Source organism: Papio anubis, chromosome 1 (assembly GCF_008728515.1).
Source record: "Papio anubis isolate 15944 chromosome 1, Panubis1.0, whole genome shotgun sequence".
Lineage (NCBI taxonomy): Eukaryota > Metazoa > Chordata > Mammalia > Primates > Cercopithecidae > Papio > Papio anubis.
Window position 1 is genome coordinate 41097820 of NC_044976.1, and position 19846 is coordinate 41117665.

Below are 19846 nucleotides of genomic sequence, written 5' to 3' on the forward strand. Positions count from 1 at the left end.
CCTTCTTCCAAGGCTCATTCACCATGGTTTCCAGAATGAGTGTTTTAAAACCCAAATCTGAGGATGGCTCCCTGCAGTCCGCAGAATTCTCTTCCAAATTTGGCCTCAGTGACCATTCTAGCCTCTTCTCCTACTACTCCCCACACACACCTCGACATTGCAGTCACAACAATTCATTTTTTTTCCTGAATACATCATGCTTTGGTTCTACTTTTCCCTCTATCTGGAGGAGCCTTCCTTCCTCTCCCCCTGACAATACTTAGGACGGGCTTCAATATTACCTCTTCTTTGAAGTCTAATTTCTCTGAGATAAAGCTAGAGTCTCCCTCCTTTGTGCTCCCACAGCCCTAAGTATATGCCCTTGCAGTATCCCTTACTACAGTAACTCTTAACATCAAAGCAAGACAAAGCAAAGATGTTAGTCGAGCATTTAAGTACCTGTACAAGAACTGGAATGCAGTAGGCATGCAATACATGTTTGTCAAATAATTTTAGAAAGTGCTATGATGAAGCGACATAACCAAAGACATAATGCAATTATTTTGATTTCAAGTCCAGCGCTCTTCCGAGTAACTAGGAAAAATGAAGGGAACTGTGTAGGCAGAATGTTGTGGAGGGGTGGAAATCTGAGGTCCCCAAGAGTCTCTCAGTCTCTCTTTAGGTCGAATCGAAGGTCTTTTAAACTACAGATATAACAGATATAATGCACAGCTCTTTCTCCCCCCACCCCCAATACAGCGGAACTAATAACAGCATCTACCTGACAGGATATTGTGAAGATTAGGGCAAATGCGTTAATAAAGGCAAACTGCTTAAAATACTGCCTGAAGTACGCGCTGGCTATCATCATCATCATCATCATCATTATCATCATCATCGAAACCATCACCACCACCAAACAAGCCTGGAACGCTCCAAGCCCAAGTGTACACTTGAAAACATGGCATTCTGGCATTCCTAAAAATACTCATGTTCTTTGTAAACCTGACAGACTAGCCAGAGGGTCCCCCCGACAGGCAGGGCCAGGCAGCCCCTGCTGGCGACGTGGCAACCTCACATCCTGAAAGAGAGCTGCTGAATCAAACAGCAGGAAAAGCACCACTGGAAAACCAACCGGAAGGAACATATTGTAGACCGCTACTAGCTTCTCAGTCGGACACTTAAAATGACATTAGGATGGGAGACCCAAACTACCGCTTTAATTCCCTGCAGGAGATTTCCCAGGGAACAAAATGGCCATGAGTTTTGCTTGGCCTGTGCCCTAACCCCAGGCTGGACCTCTGGGGTTAGCAACTGCCCATGCGAACTGGGCGAGGAAGGTCTGCCAGGGAGCAGCTCTCCCCGGCTCCGAGGAGAGCTCCCCAGCCAGGAGGCCACTTTCCCCTCCCTGCGGACACTTCCCCGATCCCCCTGGCTCCCCAGGTCCCCTGCAACATTCCTCTCCCCAGAAGGACCCCGGCCGCCCAGCTCCGGGCTGGTCTGCACCTTGAAGTAGGCGACCTGCAGGTAGTTGTAGGGGCTCCGCTTGCGGAACTCCAGCTCCATCTCTTCGCTGAGCGAGTGGGCGGCCGGCGGCCCGAGGCAGCCGCGCAGGCAGGCGGCGCGGCGCAGGAGGCCCCCGAAGAAGCTCAGGTCGCGCAGGGCTGCGGCGCCCGAGGCCTGGGCCGGGCTGGGGAGCGATTCAGGGTCCAGCTCCCACGGGAAGTCGGCGGCACACCGGGTGCGGCAGCGCAGGCGAAGGGCGCGGAGGGCGGCCCGGGAGCGCAGCGCCCGTTCCATGCTCAGGACCACCCCGGGCCAGTCCCCGCGCGCATAGGCTGCGGTCCCCTCCGCGAAGAGCAGATCAGGAGTCACCACGCCCCATCCTGCCTCGGACTCGACCTCGGCTTGGGAGGCAGCGGCCACGACAGCCAGCAGTGTGGTCAGCAGCTTCAACGCGCGTGCCGCCATCGTCTCCTCAGACCTAACGGGACCGATAGCCACCCGACACGGAGGCCGGAGTCCCACCCCCGGAGAAGGCCCGCCCCCGGGCGAAGCCCCACCTCCCAAGCCGGGCGGCGCATGCCCACGAGGCTTGCACCGCCTCTTTTCCTTTCAGTCAACCCAGATACCCCCACCGGCCCTCAGCGAATCCCGGCGCGTCAGCCGGAGCCCCGCCTCCGAGCTCAGGCTTTGCTCAGTCGCTCTGAAGCCTAGTGGACAAGAAATACGGAAGCTCCGCCCACGCACCATTATGCGCAGGCTCTCCCGACTCGCACCGCCCAGGGAGTGGGGAGGATAAGTCGCTGTCATGGAGGACGCCGCAGCGCTCGGGAGGACCGAGGGGGTCCTTGAAAGCCAAGGACCGCAGCCAGCTGCAGGCCAGGGAGGTATGCGGGGCGGGAGTCAGCAAGGGGAAGTCAGCCCCAGCGAGGCAGCCGGTCTCGGGGCTCCGCGGGAGGCCGAGGGCGGGAGCTCACGGCCTGTTCCTGGCTGTGTGTCGCAGGAGCCCTGGTGGAGCTCACCCCGACCCCCGGCGGCCTGGCCCTGGTGAGCCCCTACCACACCCACCGGGCCGGGGACCCCTTAGACCTCGTGGCGCTCGCAGAGCAGGTGCAGAAGGTGAGGAGGCGCGACCGGGGCAGCGAATAACCGTCTTCATTCACGTTGTGCTCTGCGTCTTTCGGCTCAGACCTCACTGCCACCTAGGGTGGGGGTGGCAATTGCTCTTGTCTCCATTTTACAGACGAGTAAAGCCGACTGTCATTGTGAGTCGGTGGCCTGACTCGAATGACCTTCTGTGACCAAAAGCTTCTCTAACGGCAACTTGAGTGCCCATAATCTCCCTTCGTGGGAAGGTTTACACAACACGTTAGCGTTCATTATTTCATTTGCACTTTAGGACAGCCTTGTGAGGTAGGCAGTACAGAGCTATCTTCCCATTTGACAAAGAAAAGTTCCCCAGGAAGTTTCAAGGTCCGCTTTTTTTAAGCTGCTTCCCATAAGATCTTTGTTAACTGAGAGTTTAAACATCTAGCAGGGCAAGGACTCCGAGTTTAGTCCTTATTAAACATAGTATTCCCAAGCCCAGTGCTTTTATATGGATGGCCAAAATAAGTCAAATAAGGAGGAAATGTGAAATAATGGAAAAAACACTGGAAGTTTGGACACGTGACTATTAATCCCACTTTTGATACAAACTTGCAGTGCGACTTCAGGCAGATTACTTCTCTCTGGACCTCAACTATTTTATCTGTGAAGTGAAAGGTTTGAAGTAGGAGAGCTCCAAGATCTAAAGCTTTGTCATTATTCAATGAAAAACCAGATTCCTTCTTATCTCTTGTTAAGACTTCCAGTTATACACCCTCTTCAGTGTGCACAGATGGAGGGTCCTGCTGTTTTAAAGATTATGATGGCCCCTTACCCCTGTATACACTATCAGATTTAGCCTTGATTATGTTCTAAGGTCTTTGCTTTGCTCAAAATTATTTAATGTGCTCAAATTCCCTCACGTCTTTTTTTTCCCAATGATCCTAGAAATCCTTCGAATCCGTTTTTTTTTTTAATTAAGAAAAATTCAGATACGTAGGAAAGCTGTTTTAATTCAAAACTTGTACTTTCTTCTTTTTGAAGAACTGGGGAGCAAAGTGCAACTTTTATGGATTAAGAGAATATGCTAATCAGATCACTATTATTGGGAGGGCGGTTGATAGGGATAGAATCTTGTGCACACAACATACTCATGTGCTGTCGAATGACTATCATGTTTATTATAATGGCCTGAACAGATGGAATAAAGAACAGTTTTTGCCTTTCATCCTATAATCTTGTGAAATACAGAGGATGCATTATTATGCTGCCTCTGTTTCCCCAATACAATCTGTATTTGAGAAGCTGAAGAAAAAAACAAGTTTAGAGACAAACAAATTGAATCAAACATATTTACTATCTAAAATGTACTTTTTGGCTAGGTGCCATGGCTCACATCTGTAATCCCAGCACTTTGGGAGGCCAAGGTGGGTGGATCATTTGAAGTCAGGAGTTCGAGACCAGCCTGGCCAACATGGTGAAATCCCGTGTCTACTAAAAGGTGTGGTGGCTCACGCCTTTAGTCCCAGCTACTCGGGAGGCTGAGGCATGAGAATCGCTTGAGCCCAGTACATAGAGGTTGCAGTAAGTCAAGATTGCACCACTGCACTCCAGAATCAGGGACAGAGTGAGACTCTTAAAAAAAAAAAAAAAAATGAGGCTGGGTGTGGCGACTCACACCTGTAATCCTAGCACTTTGGGAGGCTGAGGCAGGAGGATTGCCTGAGCTCAGGAGTTGGAGACCAGCCTGGGCAACATGGTGAAACCCTGTCTCTAGTAAAATACAAAAAATTATCTGGGCATGGCGGTGTGTGCCCGTAGTCTGAAGCTACTCTAGAGGCTGAGGCAGGAGAATTGCTTGAACCTGGGAGGCAGAGGTTACAGTGAGCCAGGATCACACCACTGCACTCCAGCCTGGGCGACAGAGCGAGTCTTAAAAAAAAAAAAAAAAAAAAGGAACGGAGGGGGCAGGACCAGTGGCTCACATTTGTAATCACAGCACTTTGGGAGGCCGAGGCGGGCAGATCACGAGATCAGGAATTCAAGACCAGCCTGGCCAACATAGTGAAACCCCGTCTCTACTAAAAATACAAAAAATTAGCTGGGCGTGGTGGTAGGCGCCTGTAGTCCCAGCTACTCAGGAGGCTGAGGCAGGAGAATCACTTGAACCTGGGAGGTGGAGGTTGCAGTGAGTGGAGATTGTGCCACTGTACTCCAGCCTGGGCGACAGAGTGAGACTCCATCTCAAAAAAAAAAAAAAAAAAAAGTTATTTTTTTTAGCAGGACTCACCCGGGTTTTGGTGTGTGTTCAGAAAGCTCAGGAGGCCTGGTATTAAGGCATGAATTTTGGAATCAGACTGACCTGTGTTCAGATCCTTTGCTGTTTATTATCTGTGAAACCTTGGACAGGTTGCCTCATGTCTGTGAGTCTTAATTGCTAAAATGAGAAAGTGAGGTTATCATCTCCAACTTCATAAAGGTGTTGTGAGAAGTAAATGAGATGAATGTAGAGGGCCTCAGTAGTTGAGGCTAGGGTTAGTGCTTAGTAGTTGTAGGTACTCTTCTCTTCCTTTATTTTTTATGAGGCTTTTTTGGTTTTAAGTTGTTCATGAAATATTTTGCATTTTTTGTTTCTTTTTTCCTTTTCTTGGACCTCAGCCTAATCCATATTTTGCATTTTATATTAACTCTTCAAAATATAAATTCAAATTTTGTTTACGAGATTTACTGCTAGCACCTTAAGAAAAGGGAGGGTTATTATAAGGCTACCCCTAACCTGGAACTACCTTAGCTCTGGAAATACCTACTGTCTCTTTGGCCATATATGGCTCCTCCTTTCTTTCTGTCTTTTTTTTTTTTTTTTTTTTTGAGATAGAGTTTCACTCTTGTTGCCCAGGCTGAAGTGCAATGACGCTGTCTTGGCTCACATCTACCTCTGCCTCCTGGGTTCAAGCAATTGTCCTGCCTCAGCCTCCCAGGTAGCTGGGATTATAGACATGTGCCACCACGCCTGGCTAATTTTGTATTTTTAGTAGAGACAGGGTTTCTCCATGTTGGTCAAGCTGGTCTCGAACTCCCAACCTCCCGTGATCCACCAGCCACGGCCTCCCAAAGTGCTGGGATTACAGGTGTGAGCCACCATGCCTGGGCTTTCATTCTTGGAACAAAATGCAAATTCTTTTACCGTGGGCTACAAGACAGCACGATCTGGTCTCTGCTCTCTTTTTCAACCCCATTCTACACATTGCCTATCACTAACTACTCTTCAACTGCATTGGCCTCAAATGCCTGCAAACTTTTTTTTTCCCAGCTTTTCTCATGGTCGGTCCTCTCCTTTCATTTAGACCCAAGTCTAATGTTACATCCTTAGTGAGGCCTTCTTGTCTGAAAAAGGCCTTACCCTACCCCATCCAAATGACAGTATTATTAAATTGAATTCAAATACTTCTAGGCTACATATACTTTCCAATTCCCCACCACTCCCTATTATTAAACTTCATAAAAATGAAGTAGCTTTTCTACTTAGTTGTTATCTTTAACCTGCTTCTACCACATAATTGTGATTATTTCCTTCATAATAGTGCATTGTTATTATGTGTACATATAATATTAACTTTAATCATGTTTACTTTTTGGTATCTATTACTCACTGGAGCTGTGCTTTAAAATATGGTACCCACTAGCAACATTATGTCTGTTAAGCACTTATGTTGTTAGTGTGGTTGAGGAACCAAACTTTATATTTTATTTGATTTTAATTCATTTGAATTTAAAAACAATAATTACTTCAAGTATTGGAACTCAAGTATATTGGAACAATTTGAGTATGTGAATCAACTTTTTCACATATAAATTTTATTAAGTCTAAATGCAGATGAAGTATTTCTGATGAAAATTTAGCATCCAAATTGAGATGTGCTGTGAGTGCAAAATAAACACTATATTTTGAAGGCTTAATATCAAATGCAAAATATGGATTAGACTGCAAAGGACCAAAAAAAGAAACAAAAACAAACAAAAAATGCAAAATATTTCATTAACAACTTAAAAATAGTGATTACATGTTAAAATGAACATGTTTTTGATATATTAGGTTAAATAAAATGTGTTAGCTGGAGCACGGGGGCTCATGCCTGTAATCTCAGCACTTTGGGAGGCTGAGGCAGGCGTCTTACTTGAGGCCAGGAGTTCGAGGCCAGCCTGGCAAACATGGCCAGACCCCGTCTCTACTAAAAATACAAAAATTAGCCGGGCATGGTGACACATGCCTGTGGTGCCAGCTACTCAGGAGGCTGAGGTATGAGATTCGCTTGAACCCAGGAGGTGGAGGTTGCAGTGAGCCACTGCACCACTGCACTCCAGCGTCTGTGACAGACCAAGACTCTGCCTCAAGAAAAAAAAAAAAAAAGTATTGTTAGAATTAATTTACTGTTAACGTGGCTACTAGATAATTTAAATTTAAAATTTTATATGCGACTTGCCTCATATTTCTGTTAAACTATTAGACTTGACTTGCCATCTTAAAGGCAGGGATTTCTCTTTCCTGTTAACCAGTACACCCAGTGCCTAGTGTGGTGTCTGACACACAGTAGCTGCCTAATATACATCTGTGGGACAGATAAATGACTCAGTTTACTTGTATGGTTTCTGTTCACTCATAACACTGGTTTATACCTGAATTTTGCCGTAAGACTCCTCAACTAACCAACAAATTCTCTTTAATATTTTTTAGTTCAAGTTCTAGTTTAATTTCCTCATTTCTTTACCTTAATTGTGTATAATCAGCTTTTTGTAAAAGTAAGCTGGAAATTTTTGACAGATTTCTATTGCCTGAGTGGTAATCCTTCCCAGCACATGAATTGTTCACATTAGTCTCTCCTAACTTTGAGAATTTGATCTATTTTAAGAAATGTCCTGGCTGGGCGCAGTGGCTCACACCTGTAATCCTAGCGCTTTGGGAGGCCGAGGTGGGTGGATCACCTGAGGTCAGAAGTTCGAGACCAGCCTGGACAACATGGTGAAACCCTGCCTCTACTAAAAATACAAAAATTAGCTGGGCATGGTGGTGGGCATCTATAATCCCAGCTACTCGGGTGGCTGAGGTTAGAGAATCACTTGACTCCAGGAGGCACAGGTTGCAGTGAGCCGAGATTGCGCCATTGAGCTCCAGCCTGGACAGTAAGGGCGAAAACTCTGAAAAAAAAAAAATTTCCATTGCCTTCAGTTGCACTTTGTGGCACATGGCAGGCAGTCTTGTGTGCACATTATAACTCTGTTTCGGGTCCACATCATAATGCAGTCTTTTAAAATACGTTTTAAGTAATAATCAGAAATGCACATGTAAGTTAAAATTTAAGTAGTTGTGATGTAAATAACTGAGGAAATGGTCAGATTAACACATACTTTCTCAGTTCTGGGGGTGTGGGGGTCACATAGAAAAACCCGAATACTTTCTGTGTGTATCTAGATTTCTACCTTAGCAGATGATAAGGGCCAGATCACAAGTGTCTTTTAATTATTTAAAATCCATCCCTGATTTCACAAGGGTTTAAACATGAGAAAATGGAGACCTGAGAAGTGTGTGGTGTTTGTTAGGTAAAGAGCAGGAGGAAAAATGGATTGGTTGGAGGAGAGGGTATATTCAATATATTTGGTAGCAGGAGAGAGAGAGAGAGAAAGAGAGAAGTCATGTTGGAGAACCAAAGAAGTTCAGTGTAACTGCAGTTCATAGTGAAAGGGTGGAAAGCTATGGGAAATAGAAGAGAGCATGTAACTGTGGTGTGGAGTCATGTCAGGGTGGCCTTCTCATGACAGTGCTATCTGAGTGGGGCCTCAGGATGAGTGGGAGGCTGTGGGGCAGTGGAGAGAATGGGAAAAATATTTTAGGCAGAAGCAAAATATTAGCATAAACCTCTTCACTGGGATCCAGAAAAGAACATCATAGAAGTCTTTTCCTCTTTCAACCCACAGTTTAGTTTTCTCTCACCTGTAGGCTGATGAATTCATCCGAGCAAATGCCACCAACAAGCTGACAGTCATAGCTGAGCAAATCCAACATTTGCAGGAACAAGCCAGGAAGGTAAGGAATGACTGTTAGACAGGCTTTCATTTTCTTTCTTTAGTTCTCAGGATTGGCTGAACTTGTTTATAATCATTGTGACTTTTTATGTCTTTAGTGCCTCCTAGAAATGTAGAGGTAGGTGTTGAGTAAAATAGAAGGAATAAGCTTAATAGGTTAAGTATAAGTTTTTGTTTGTTTGTTTGTTTTTGAGACAGAGTTTTGCTCTTGTTGCCCAGGCTGGAGTGTAGTGGCGTGGTCTCAGCTTACTTCAGCCTCTGCCTCCCGGGTTCGAGCGATTCTCCCGTCTCAGCCTCCCAAGTAGCTGGGATTACAGGTGCCCACCACCACACCCTGCTAACTTTTGTATTTTTAGTAGAGATGGGGTTTCGCCATGTTGGCCAGGCCTGTCTTGAACTCCTGACCTCAGGTGATCCGCCTGCCTCAGCCTCCCTTGTTTTGTTTTTTCCAGGAGAAGGTTTCATGAGGTAAAGCATTTTAACAGGGGAATATGTTTTCATTTATAAAAGAAATGTACTTAGCACAGAAAAATAGGAAAGAAACTTAAAAATTACCTGGAGTCATTGCTCAACATTTTGAAATACCTTTTTTTTTTTTTTTTTTGAGGCGGTCTCGCTCTGTCGCCCGGGCTGGAGTGCAGTGGCTGGATCTCAGCTCACTGCAAGCTCTACCCTCACGGGTTCACGCCATTCTCCTGCCTCAGCCTCCCAAGTAACTGGGACTGGCCTTCGCCCGTCATCCGGCTAGTTTTTTGTATTTTTTAGTAGAGGCCAGGGTTTCACTGTGTTCGCCAGGATGGTCGATCTTCTGACCCTCGTGATCCGCCAGTCTCCAGCCTCCCAAAGTGCTGGGATTACAGGCTTGAGCCACGGCTTGACCTTTTTTTTAAGATGAGAGACATGCTGTATCGCAGGCTGGACTGCAGTGGTGCAGTCTCGGCTCACTGTAACCTCTGCCCCCTGGGCTCAAGTGATCCTCTTGCCTCAGCCTCCCAAGTAGTTGGGAGTACAGGCATATGCCACCACACCTGGCTAATTTTTTGTATTTTTAGTAGAGACAGGGTTTTGCCATGTTGCCCAAGCTGGTCTCCTGAGCTCAAGTGATCCGCCTGCCATGGCCTCCCAAAGTGCTAGGATTACAGGCATGAATCACTGTGCCTGGCTTGAAATATAATTTTTTAAAGCCTTTTTTACAGCATAGCAGCATAGTCTAATTTTTGTTACTTCAGAGTAATCTGGATCTTAAAAGTGATTCATTGCTATTGGGGACCAAGATCCTAAGCATTGAATGGTTTCCAAATTTTAATTGGGATGATCACTGAATATGGGTGCCCGTTATCTCCAATACCTAATTCATTACATATCTGTGATTCATAGGTACTGGAAGATGCTCACAGAGATGCCGACCTGCACCATGTAGCTTGTAATATGGTGAAAAAACCTGGCAACATTTACTACCTCTATAAACGGGAGAGTGGTCAGCAGTATTTTTCCATCATTTCTCCAAAGGTAAGAACATACATTGTTTGCCCAAAAATCTACTCCAGCCTCTGAGAAATTCTTGGTATATGTGTGAAAATGTAGACATGTGGATTGGTATATGGTTTCTTAGAAAACTGGGGGTGATGTGAGCCCAGACATGACTATAAAAAATATACCTGTGCTTAAATTATTTCACTCATTTTCTCAAGGGAGGGATCTGATGTGTAAGGTAACTGCTTTCCAAAGATTGTTCTGACTGGTATGAAGTGAAAAGCCAAAAAAGAGATTGTGGCATAATTAGGAAATGAGCTCAGTTTGTTCACAACCCACCCTGATGGGAACTGCCTCCTTTGCCTTCTCTAGGAATGGGGGACAAGTTGTCCACATGACTTCCTTGGTGCCTACAAGCTACAGCATGACTTGTCCTGGACTCCGTATGAGGACATTGAGAAGCAAGATGCTAAAATCGGCATGATGGACAAGTTGCTAAGCCAGTCAGTGGCCCTGCCTCCATGCACTGAACCCAACTTCCAGGGACTGACTCACTGAGAGTGGGCTCTGACAAACAGCTCTCACAGGACCTGGCTGTCACCTCCTTGTTGACCCCATTGTTATCTTGAGAATTGAGGACATGTAGGTGAATCACAAACTTCCTGGAAAGAGACCCTGTGTGAATGTAAATGCTGTCATTTTGACTTTTAATTGGGATGGTAATAATCATTGAGACAGAGTCACACTGTCTTTCGGGATCCTCTCTGGACCACAGATACCCAAGTCAGTCAGTTTCAGAGTATTGGCCAATGTACTTTCCTTCTTCCTCTCCATCACTTCTTCCCTTAAGTTAAAGTGTTAGAGAAGACGTTCTTCTTCCCATAAAAAGGTTGGTGGATCGTTTTCCAGAGAGAACTGTTTTCAGTCTTTTTTTTTTTTTTTTTTTAGTAACTGGTAGTATTTAACATTGGGGTTGAGGCTGTCTCACAGTTGGTGCAACTCCAGTTTAAAATTCATCTGGGAATGAGAATGTTGGGTAATGGAGGGTGATTAAACCCCCCCCCCAAAAAAAAAAAACCACTTGGCTTTGCTGGACCAGAGAGTGTGTGATTCTGGGATTTCTGTGCTGTTGATGAGGCTTGTCTTGCCCCTTTTGCTCTCTCTGCCTTGCTAGAGTGAATGAGAATCTGAGGCAGCAGCAAAGGCCAGGTTTGGGGAGAGTCAACTTTGAAACTCACAAATTTTAGACTTGGAAGAGACGTTGGATGCTGCCACTAATCATTATAGAATCCATTGTGTAGTCTCCCAAGGAGGAGCTCCCAGGCTCAGCCACCTGCAGCAGAACAAACCCATTTAAATGGCTACTTAAAAATACTGTGGAAGAGAGTATGGCAGTAGAGTGAGAAACAAGAAAAACAGCCAAATTGTTGACTGTGAGTTAACTCAGATTGAAATTCATTTTGACAAGAATTATTCAAGAACTTAAGGGCCTTTGGCAAAATTACTGTAGTTCTTATTCCGACTAGGCTGTTGTAGGACTCTACCTTCTTTCCTGTCTGTTCGGTGGAATTAGCTCGTTTATGGATGATTTAGCATGGCTATAATCTATTGCAATATGCTGTAAAAGGACGGAGAGATATGTCCTTGAACTGACAATAGCCCAAGTTTCTCTCTGGGAATGGATGTTCCTTATGCTGATCTGCTTGGTAATACCCTGCCCCCCATTATTCATGGTCTCTCCTCATAAACTGCATTTCTTGTGAGCTGTAAATGGTCCACCTAAGGCCTCACACAGGATGGGGCTAGAATCTAACAAGCTCACTCAGATGACACTTGGTCGCTCGGTTCACATGGGAATGTTCTTTGGACTCAGCTGCAGAGGTCTTTTGCTGGGGTGCTGCAGAGTCGGAGGGAAGAGACATTAGTGGTACAGTAGTGGAGTCTGACTACAGAAAGTTTCCCAGGTTTTCAGAAGGTTCTCACCTGCATGATGATGACAATTTTGAATAGGTACTTCATTAGTTATCAGATAAACAAATTACTACAAACTTAATGGTTTAAAGCAACACCCATTTATTTCAGAGCTTATAGGTTAGGAGTTCAGGCACCATTTCATTGGGTCCTCTGCTTCATGGTTTCTCTGAAACCCTGTAAGGCTGAAATCAAGTTATTGGTCAGGGCTGTTCTCATTTGAAGGCCTGACTGGGGGAGGATCTGCTCCCAAGCTCACTTATATTGTTAGCAGAATTTCTTTTCTTTTTTTTTTTTTGTTTTATTTTGTTTTTTGAGACAGAGTCTCACTGTGCTGCCAGGCCTGAGTGTAGTGGCTCAATCTCAGCTTACCGCAACCTCTGCCTCCTGGTTCAAGCGATTCTCCTGCCAAATAGCTGGGATTACAAGCACACGCCACCATGCCCAGCTAATTTTTTTATTTTTAGTAGAGACAGGGTTTCACCATGTTGGCCAGAAGGTCTCGATCTCTTGACCTCATGATCCACCTGCCTCAGCCTCCCAAAGTGCTGGTGCTTGAGCCACCGCATCAGGCTTGTTGACAACCCTCAAGGGTTGCTGGCTTCAGGGATTCCACTAGCTGACTGTTGGCTGGAGGTTGCCCTCACTTCTTGCCACACGAGCCTCTACAACATGGCAGCTTTCTTAAGCAAAGTAAGCAAGGATTAGAGTCTGCTAGCCAGATGGAAGTTACAGTCTCATGTAGTCTGATCACAGAAGTGACATTTCATCAGCTTTGCTGTAATCTGTTGGTTGGAAGCAAGTCACTAGGCCAGCCCATATTCAAGGGAGGGAGTTATACAAAGGCATGTATACCAGAAGGCAGACATCACTGAATCATTGAACAGATCCTAGAATCTATCTGTCACAGGGCTCAGTTGAGAAGAAGAAAGAAAAGTTCTAGGTAAAAAAGGCAATATTACAAAGTGGTTAAGTGTGATGGTGTCAAAGTCACAGATCTGCACTTCACTCTCAACTCTAACTTTAAAGTCAGCCTCCCAGCTGGGATCCCTGCTTCCTCCTCTATCCCCTCTCCAATCCACTCTGCATGCAGTCATCAGCTTGATCATTTGAAAATGCAAATCTCCCTCACTCTTGACATTTCCTAACCTCAAGAGCGGGACAGCAGTGATTGAAAAGAGAGAAACTTCCTTTTGTTCAGTAAGATGTACTCCCTGCACTGACCACCAAGGGGTGTCATTGCTCTTTCCTGGTTAAGCCAGTTACCACACTTGGGAAGGGCTAGTGGCAATGTGAGGTGATTTGGGGCACCTGAGAATGGGAAACTAGGACCCAGTGATTATATACAGTAATCACTTTTCATTTACCCATCCATCCGTTCACCTGATAATTTCATTAGTATGAAGTACCTTCTAGGTTCCAGGTTCTGGGGAATAATAGAGCTGAATAAGAAATCACTATTTCCAAGGAGCTCACAGTATAGTAGGGAAGGAAACAAGTTTACAACTCCAAGATGCTCTAAGAAGGGGTGTGATAGAAGTACGTGTGGAATATTATGGAGCTCCAGGGAGGGGTTCCTTATTGAGCTTGGAGAATTTGGGAAGACTCTTGGAGGAGCTGATGCTTGCTTGGTGTTGAAAACCATACAAGTTAGAACTTTCTGGAGGCTCCAATTGCCCTTTCATAGGAAGTTTGTCTCTTGGGGGTTGGGGTAGGGTTCATTTTTGGATGGAGTTTATTTGTGAATGCAGAAAGGGACATCCATTGAAGCCATATCAACCAAAGCAGTCCTGGCCACAAGGGGGGGTGGAGTGAGATATGTCCCGGCTAGAAAATCCTTGTGTCTAAAAGCTAGGAGATAGATGAAGAGGGGAAGGAAAAAACATTCCAGACAAAAAATAACATGGAAGGGACATTGACTGGAAGTGATACGACATGTGAGGAATTGCAGCCAGTTAAACAGGAGAATATGGACTGGGGGCTATGGGAGAAGAACTAATGGAAGGATTTGGGTAGGTTGGTAATATTGGCCATTAGAAACATCATTTTGGCAGCAGAGGCTGGGTAGAGGGAAGACAGGAGCTTCCATCCCTAATCAAGGCAAGGGATGATGGGAGTCTGAACTAAGCAGTGGTAGAATGAGAGGGCCTATATTTCACCAATTGCAAGGTGTACTTTTTCCCCCCACATTTTGGTATCTCAAACCTGGACACTTCTAAAAGTCAGTGGCATGTCACAGTTTAAGTGGCATTTTTTCTTTCTTAGAGCTACATAAAAAGATCAAAACAGATAGCATCTTACATTTGATGAAGCATGGCACATTGAAAGTACAATCAATTGCCATCTTGTTAATAAAATGTCAGAGGGATGAGAGGAAAGGCTCTTAGATGATGCTTGAATTCAAGCATTTCTGGCTTGAGTGTCTGCAATGAATAGTGGGGATCCACTCAACAAAATTTGCAGGAGGAGGAGGACATCCCTGTTATTTTCCAGAATAATCAGTGATATTCTGTGATATTGATAGTCCACCTAGTTGGCCCTTCCAAAGTTACTGGGTGTGAGTAACAGTTGACTATAGCTCCCTTTCTCCACCCTAGTGCTCTGGAAGGAGGAAAGGAGAGCTGGCTTGTATCTTACTTTCTCAAGTTATCAGTCCACAAACATGAAGAGTATTAGTGTTACAGATACAAAGATGATAAGTACTGTCTAGTGAGCCTTTATTCTGCTAAGTGTATCCATTATCTCTTTTAATCTTCACATAACCCACCATCGATGAGGTATATAGTATTCTTATGTTACAGAGCAGGAGCATCTCAGAGATTCTGAAACTGGCCCATGGTTATACAGATGGGAAGTGGTAGAGGTCAGATTCAGACACAGTCCTGTTTGAGTCTGACCATAACCTTAATCCTGTTTGGGCCAATTAAGACAGTCATAAGGGATCTCGGTATAGAGGTATAAAGAAGTTAAATCACAAAAGTGATAAAGTAAGGTTTTTTTGTTTTTGTTTTTGTTTTTGAGACAGTCTCACTGTGTTACTCAGGCTGGAGAGCACTGGCTCAATCATAGCTTACTGCAGCCTTGAACCCCTGGGCTCAAGCGATCCTTCTGCCTTAGCCTCCCAAGTAGCTAGAAATACAGGTATGCACCAATACGTCCAGCTAATTAAAAAAATTTTTTATAGAGATGAGGACTCACCATGTTGCCCAGGCTAGTCTCAAATTCCTGGCCTTAAGCAGAATGAGATGTTTATGTGAGACACTACCGGAGTAGTTCACTTGGGCGTTTAGTGATAGGTATGTAGAGGATGTATATCAAGGTGTAGAGAAGTTAAGTAACTTATTTAAGGTCATACAACTTATACAACTTACAAGCAATTGAGCCCATATCTCTGGCATTAAAGCCTGGATATAGAACCCCCATCAGAAGATAGGGTTCATTCATTCCTTTAAGGAGCTGGAGCTTGGGAGGAAGGAGCTACAACGTGCCTGGAAAAATTTCATTTCTGTAGTCTTAAACAGCATTTGATTGAGTGGAGCAGTCCGTACTTGAAAGCTTTTTTTTTCATTTTGATTTGTAATATTATCATCTCCTGCTTTTCTCTACTTCACTGACTGTACCTTTTCTGTGTCCTGATCCTCCTCTTCCTGACATCTACATTCTGAGGCCAAGTCTGTGGCCCTCTCCTCTTTATCTCTACTAAGTGGTCTAATCCATTCCCCAGGCTTTAAATGCTGTCCACACACTACTGACTCGCATACATACCTACAGCCCTCATCAGTCCCCAAGTTTCATGCACACTTGTTTGTCCAACAGCCTTACTTGCTGTCTCCACTTGACTTGTAGTCATTACAAATTTAATGTGTCCAAATCTAAACTCTTGAGTTCATCCCCAAAACCTGTTTCACCACCAGGCCTCTCTCTTTCCATCAGCACCTGTCTCACATTGTTGTAGCAGCCAAGAACCCAAGTCATTCTTGATTCTTCTTGTTCTCCTCATACCAGTCAGCAGTCCCAGCTCTGCCTTCAAAATGTATCCCAAATGTGACTGCTTCTCTTCACCTCACCCCTTTCCCCCTTAGTCCAAGCCACCATCATGTCCAGCCTGGACAATGCAGTAATCTCCTAACTTGTCTCCCTGCTTCCACAGAGATTGTCAACATAATCTTTTAAAACTACAAACCAGATTGCACCTCTGTTAAAAAAAAAATCCCAGAGTTTCTCATTTCTTCCCTAGATTCTATGTGATCTGCCACTCTCAGGACTCAGCATGTTCCTGCTTTGCTGACCTTGCTGTTCTTCCCACACATCAAGCTCATTGCTGCTCATTGGCATTTGCTGTCTCATCTGTTTGGAGCATTGCCTCCAAGATCTTTGCAGGTTTGTGTCTTCTCATCCTTTAGGTCCTTGCTGAAATACCACTTCCCTGATTACCCTATCAGAAATACCAACCCTTCTCACATTAAAGTGGTTCTGATTCTGCTTTGTTTTCCACAGCACTTAGCACAACCAGAAATGATGTGTGTTTTGCTTCTGTTTATAAGTTCTGTGGTTATAAGTTCTGTGAGGACAGAGACTGTCTGTCTTGTTTACTGCTGTTTCTAGCATCTAAAATAGTGCCTGGCGCATGATAAATACTCTTAACAATGAATAAGTAAGTGGGCCAGGCATGGTAGCTCATGCCTGTCATCCCAGCACTTTGGGAGGCCAAGGCAGGGAGATCACTTGAGGTCAGGAGTTTGAGACCAGCCTGGCCACCATGGTGAAACCCCCATCTCTACTAAAAATATAAAAATTAGTCAAGTGTAGTGGCGGGCACCTGTAATGCTGGCTACTCAGGAGGCTGAGGTACAAGAATTGCTTGAACCTGGGAGGCGGAGGTTGCAATGAGCCAAGATTGCGCCACTGCACTCCAGCCTGGGCGACACAGTGAGACTCCACCTCAAAAAAAAAAAAAGAATAAATCAAATAAATCAATGGACATCTGTAGCTCTGTACCTATATCCTGCAAAGGATCCAAGTCAGTGCAGTTAATAGAAGTATAATGTGAGCCACATGTGTGATCTAAATTTTTCCAGTAGCTACATCAAAAAGTAAAAAGTGAAATTAACTTTAAGAATACATTTTATCACAGGGTGCAGTGGCTCATGCCTATAATATCAGCAGTTTGGGACTCTGAGGCAGGAGGATCGCTTGAGCCTAAGAGTTCAAGACCAGCCTGGCCAACATAGGGAGATCTCATCTCTACAAAAAATACAAACATTAGCCAGGCATGGTGGCATGTGCCTGTGGTCCCAGCTTCTTGGGAGGCTGAGGTGGGAGGATTGCTTGAACCCAGAAGGTCAAGGCTGCTTTGAGCTATGATCATGTCACTGCATTCCAACCTGACAGAGTGAGACCCTGTCTCAATAAATAAATAAAATACATTTTATCTAACCCAGCATATCCAAACTATTAGCATTTCAACAATTTACTAAAAAAAAATTATTTTACATTCTTTTTTAAACTAAGTATTCAAACTTTGGTGTGTATTTTATACTTACAGCACATCTCAATTCGGACTAGCCACCTTTCAAGTGTTCAGTAGCCACTTGTGGCTGCTGGCTACCGTATTAGCACAAGTGTAAGTAGCCTAACTTACTGTTCCTGTTCTGTACTTCCTGTGAGATCCAGAATGAGGAAAGCTAGAAACTTCTGGTAGGGGGTATCTTTCTCAGCTACCCTGCTTCCTTCCCCTCTCCTGAAGGAAACTTTGGGGATGTCCAGGCTAATAGATATATGATCATATCCTTAGATTAATAATGCTAATAATTGAGCTTCTACTCTGTGCCAAGCATATAATCTCATTTAATTCTGACAACAATCCCATTTTACAGATTAGGAAACAGGTTCAGAAAAAGTAACTTGTTCACATTTATACATCTGGTAAGTGTTAGCACTGGAATGTAAACTTGGTTTAAAGGTAAGCTGGTATAATCATTATGCTACAATTTTTAATTTGCCACTCTTTTTTTTTTTTTTCAAGATGGAATCTCGCTTTGTCGCCCAGGCTAGAGTGCAGTGATGCAATCTCGGCTCACTGCAGCCTCCGCCTCCTGGGTTCAAGCAATTCTCCTGCCTCAGCCTCCCAAGTAGCTGGGACTACAGGCATGCACCACCACGCCTGGCTAATTTTTTTTTTTTTAATTTCTAGTAGAGGGGGGGTTTCACCATGTTGGCTAGGATGGTCTTGATCTGATCTCGTGATCTGCCCGCCTCAGCCTCCCAAAGTGCTGGGATTATAGGCGTGAGCCACCGCGCCAGGCTAATTTGCCACTTTAATGGGCCACATGGCAGGGAGCAATGAAGAGAAACACATAGATGATCAAAGGAAGCTGGCCTGACTCAGGCTGGGGTGTGTAGCACACCTTTTGTCGCCTCCGCCCGGTTTCTCACACACCCTAGGTCTGACTTTGGTATCGCTGTTTTCAGGTCTCGGCTCCACTAATTATTAATGGTGTATTCTCCAGTAGAATCAGCTGTCTGATCCCCTATTTCCTCTTCTGTAGAATGGGAATGCTAACACTAACCTCAGGGTAGCGGACAAGTTCCAGTGAGATGATGAGAATGTCTGTACAACATGTAGCCCAGTACTTGCTGCCTGGTGTTCCCCTCAGAACATGCTCGGTCTTACACTCCTCTTTCCCGGGCTGGCTGCAAGGAGAGGCAAAGTGTCACTTGACCTCCTAGCTCCCTTGCCCTTTTATATTCTCCTGTGGGGTCCTCACAGTGATCCCTGCTCTAGTGTTGCTTCCGGTGGGCTAGTGAGGATGGGGCCGTATCTGAGAACCGGTGCCTGAAATCCTTACCCAATACCAAAAAGTTTCTTTGTGTAACACTCTGTCAGCCTAACTGCCAAAGATAGTCACCTCTGAGAAGCTCTTATCCCCTCCCTCTCGCCGCTCTCACCCCTGGGAGTCCATCTCACATGGGCTCCTGAGGGGGCTCCTTCTTCCCATCCCGTCTGTTGCTCATCTGCCTCCTGGCCTGCAGGATTGCAGATCCTTCCTCCGCAATGGCTGCCAGGTTAGTCTTCCTGAAACAACCTGACCATGTCACCTTCCTACTTAAAAACTTTTCTTCAGGAATTGAGTGCAAATTCCTTAGCTTGTCATTCATCCAAATAGTATTCCTATGTGCCTATGCCCTTCTTATAGGCACAGCGAACAGCAGCGAAGCAAACGTACAAGCAGCCCTGCCCGCGTGGAGCTTACCCTCTAGGGGCCCCGCAGAGGCTGGGCCCAGCGTCCGGCACAGCCTCGCCTCCCCAGCGCACTTCCCGCCCCACTCCAGGCCCACGCGCCGGGGCCGCTGTCTCCACCATGAAGCCTTCCCAGCCTCACTCAGGTAGAGAAGACGTCCCCTCCCCCGGGACTCCTCCATTCCCCGCCGCCCCTACTACAAGACCTGGGCTCGCCTGGAAACTGAGGCCCTTCTCCCTGACTACAGACCCGCAACCCCTCCCCTGCTCTGGGGATTGTGAGCTAAGAGCCAGGGTGGGAGCAAGAGGCTCTCCTCTTCAGGGCTGGCCCCCTCCACCGCACAGGAAACGGGGCAGAAGGGCGGACCCCCATCTCATGTAGGAATGCCTTGTCCCCAGGGTGAGCCCCCAGGTGAGCCTCCGCGGCCGCGTGGAAGGGACAAGAAGCGCCGCTGCCCGGGTGCTGTTGGCGAGCAGCCCAGCTCCATCTTCCCGGTGTGGTAGCGGCTGGAGCCC

General features: G+C 45.6%; 3 protein-coding genes and 1 long non-coding RNA gene across 9 annotated transcripts in view; 2 read left to right on the plus strand and 2 right to left on the minus strand.

The window, feature by feature from the left end:
• The window catches only part of P3H1 (prolyl 3-hydroxylase 1), a 19859-nt gene extending 17608 nt beyond the window's left edge, over positions 1-2251 (minus strand). The window contains exon 1 of the mRNA XM_003891696.5: positions 1486-2251. Coding sequence (XP_003891745.1) covers positions 1486-1950 — 465 coding nt within the window. The 5' untranslated portion in view covers positions 1951-2251. The remainder of the gene's footprint in view (positions 1-1485) is intronic.
• Positions 2224-11022, plus strand: C1H1orf50 (chromosome 1 C1orf50 homolog). The gene is made up of 5 exons (XM_003891697.5): positions 2224-2369; positions 2486-2601; positions 8561-8647; positions 10024-10155; positions 10492-11022. The coding sequence occupies exons 1-5, from the start codon at positions 2291-2293 to the stop codon at positions 10675-10677; spliced, it is 600 nt and encodes a 199-aa protein (XP_003891746.1). The 5' UTR covers positions 2224-2290; the 3' UTR covers positions 10678-11022.
• A 1146-nt stretch (positions 11023-12168) lies between these two features.
• LOC116275451 lies at positions 12169-19428 on the minus strand. The gene is made up of 3 exons (XR_004184561.1): positions 19344-19428; positions 18660-18783; positions 12169-12275 (listed from the first exon to the last, which is right to left on the minus strand). It is a non-coding gene; the product is annotated as an uncharacterized LOC116275451 (long non-coding RNA).
• TMEM269 (transmembrane protein 269) overlaps positions 18774-19846 on the plus strand; it is a 35236-nt gene continuing 34163 nt past the window's right edge. For all 6 annotated transcript variants that reach the window (XM_009206365.4, XM_009206371.4, XM_021940291.2 and 3 more), the window contains exon 1: positions 18774-19742. In XM_009206365.4, the coding sequence (XP_009204629.1) occupies positions 19715-19742 (28 nt within the window). In that variant the 5' untranslated portion in view covers positions 18774-19714. The remainder of the gene's footprint in view (positions 19743-19846) is intronic.

What these genes read in the sequence shown, in the direction of transcription:
- C1H1orf50 (XM_003891697.5), top strand. Translation starts at nt 2,291, where the DNA reads ATGGAGGACGCCGCAGCGCTCGGGAGGACCGAGGGGGTCCTTGAAAGC. An exon ending in GCCAGCTGCAGGCCAGGGAG is followed by an intron (nt 2,370 to 2,485) that starts GTATGCGGGGCG and finishes TGTGTGTCGCAG; the next exon opens with GAGCCCTGGTGGAGCTCACC. An exon ending in TTTCCATCATTTCTCCAAAG is followed by an intron (nt 10,156 to 10,491) that starts GTAAGAACATAC and finishes TGCCTTCTCTAG; the next exon opens with GAATGGGGGACAAGTTGTCC.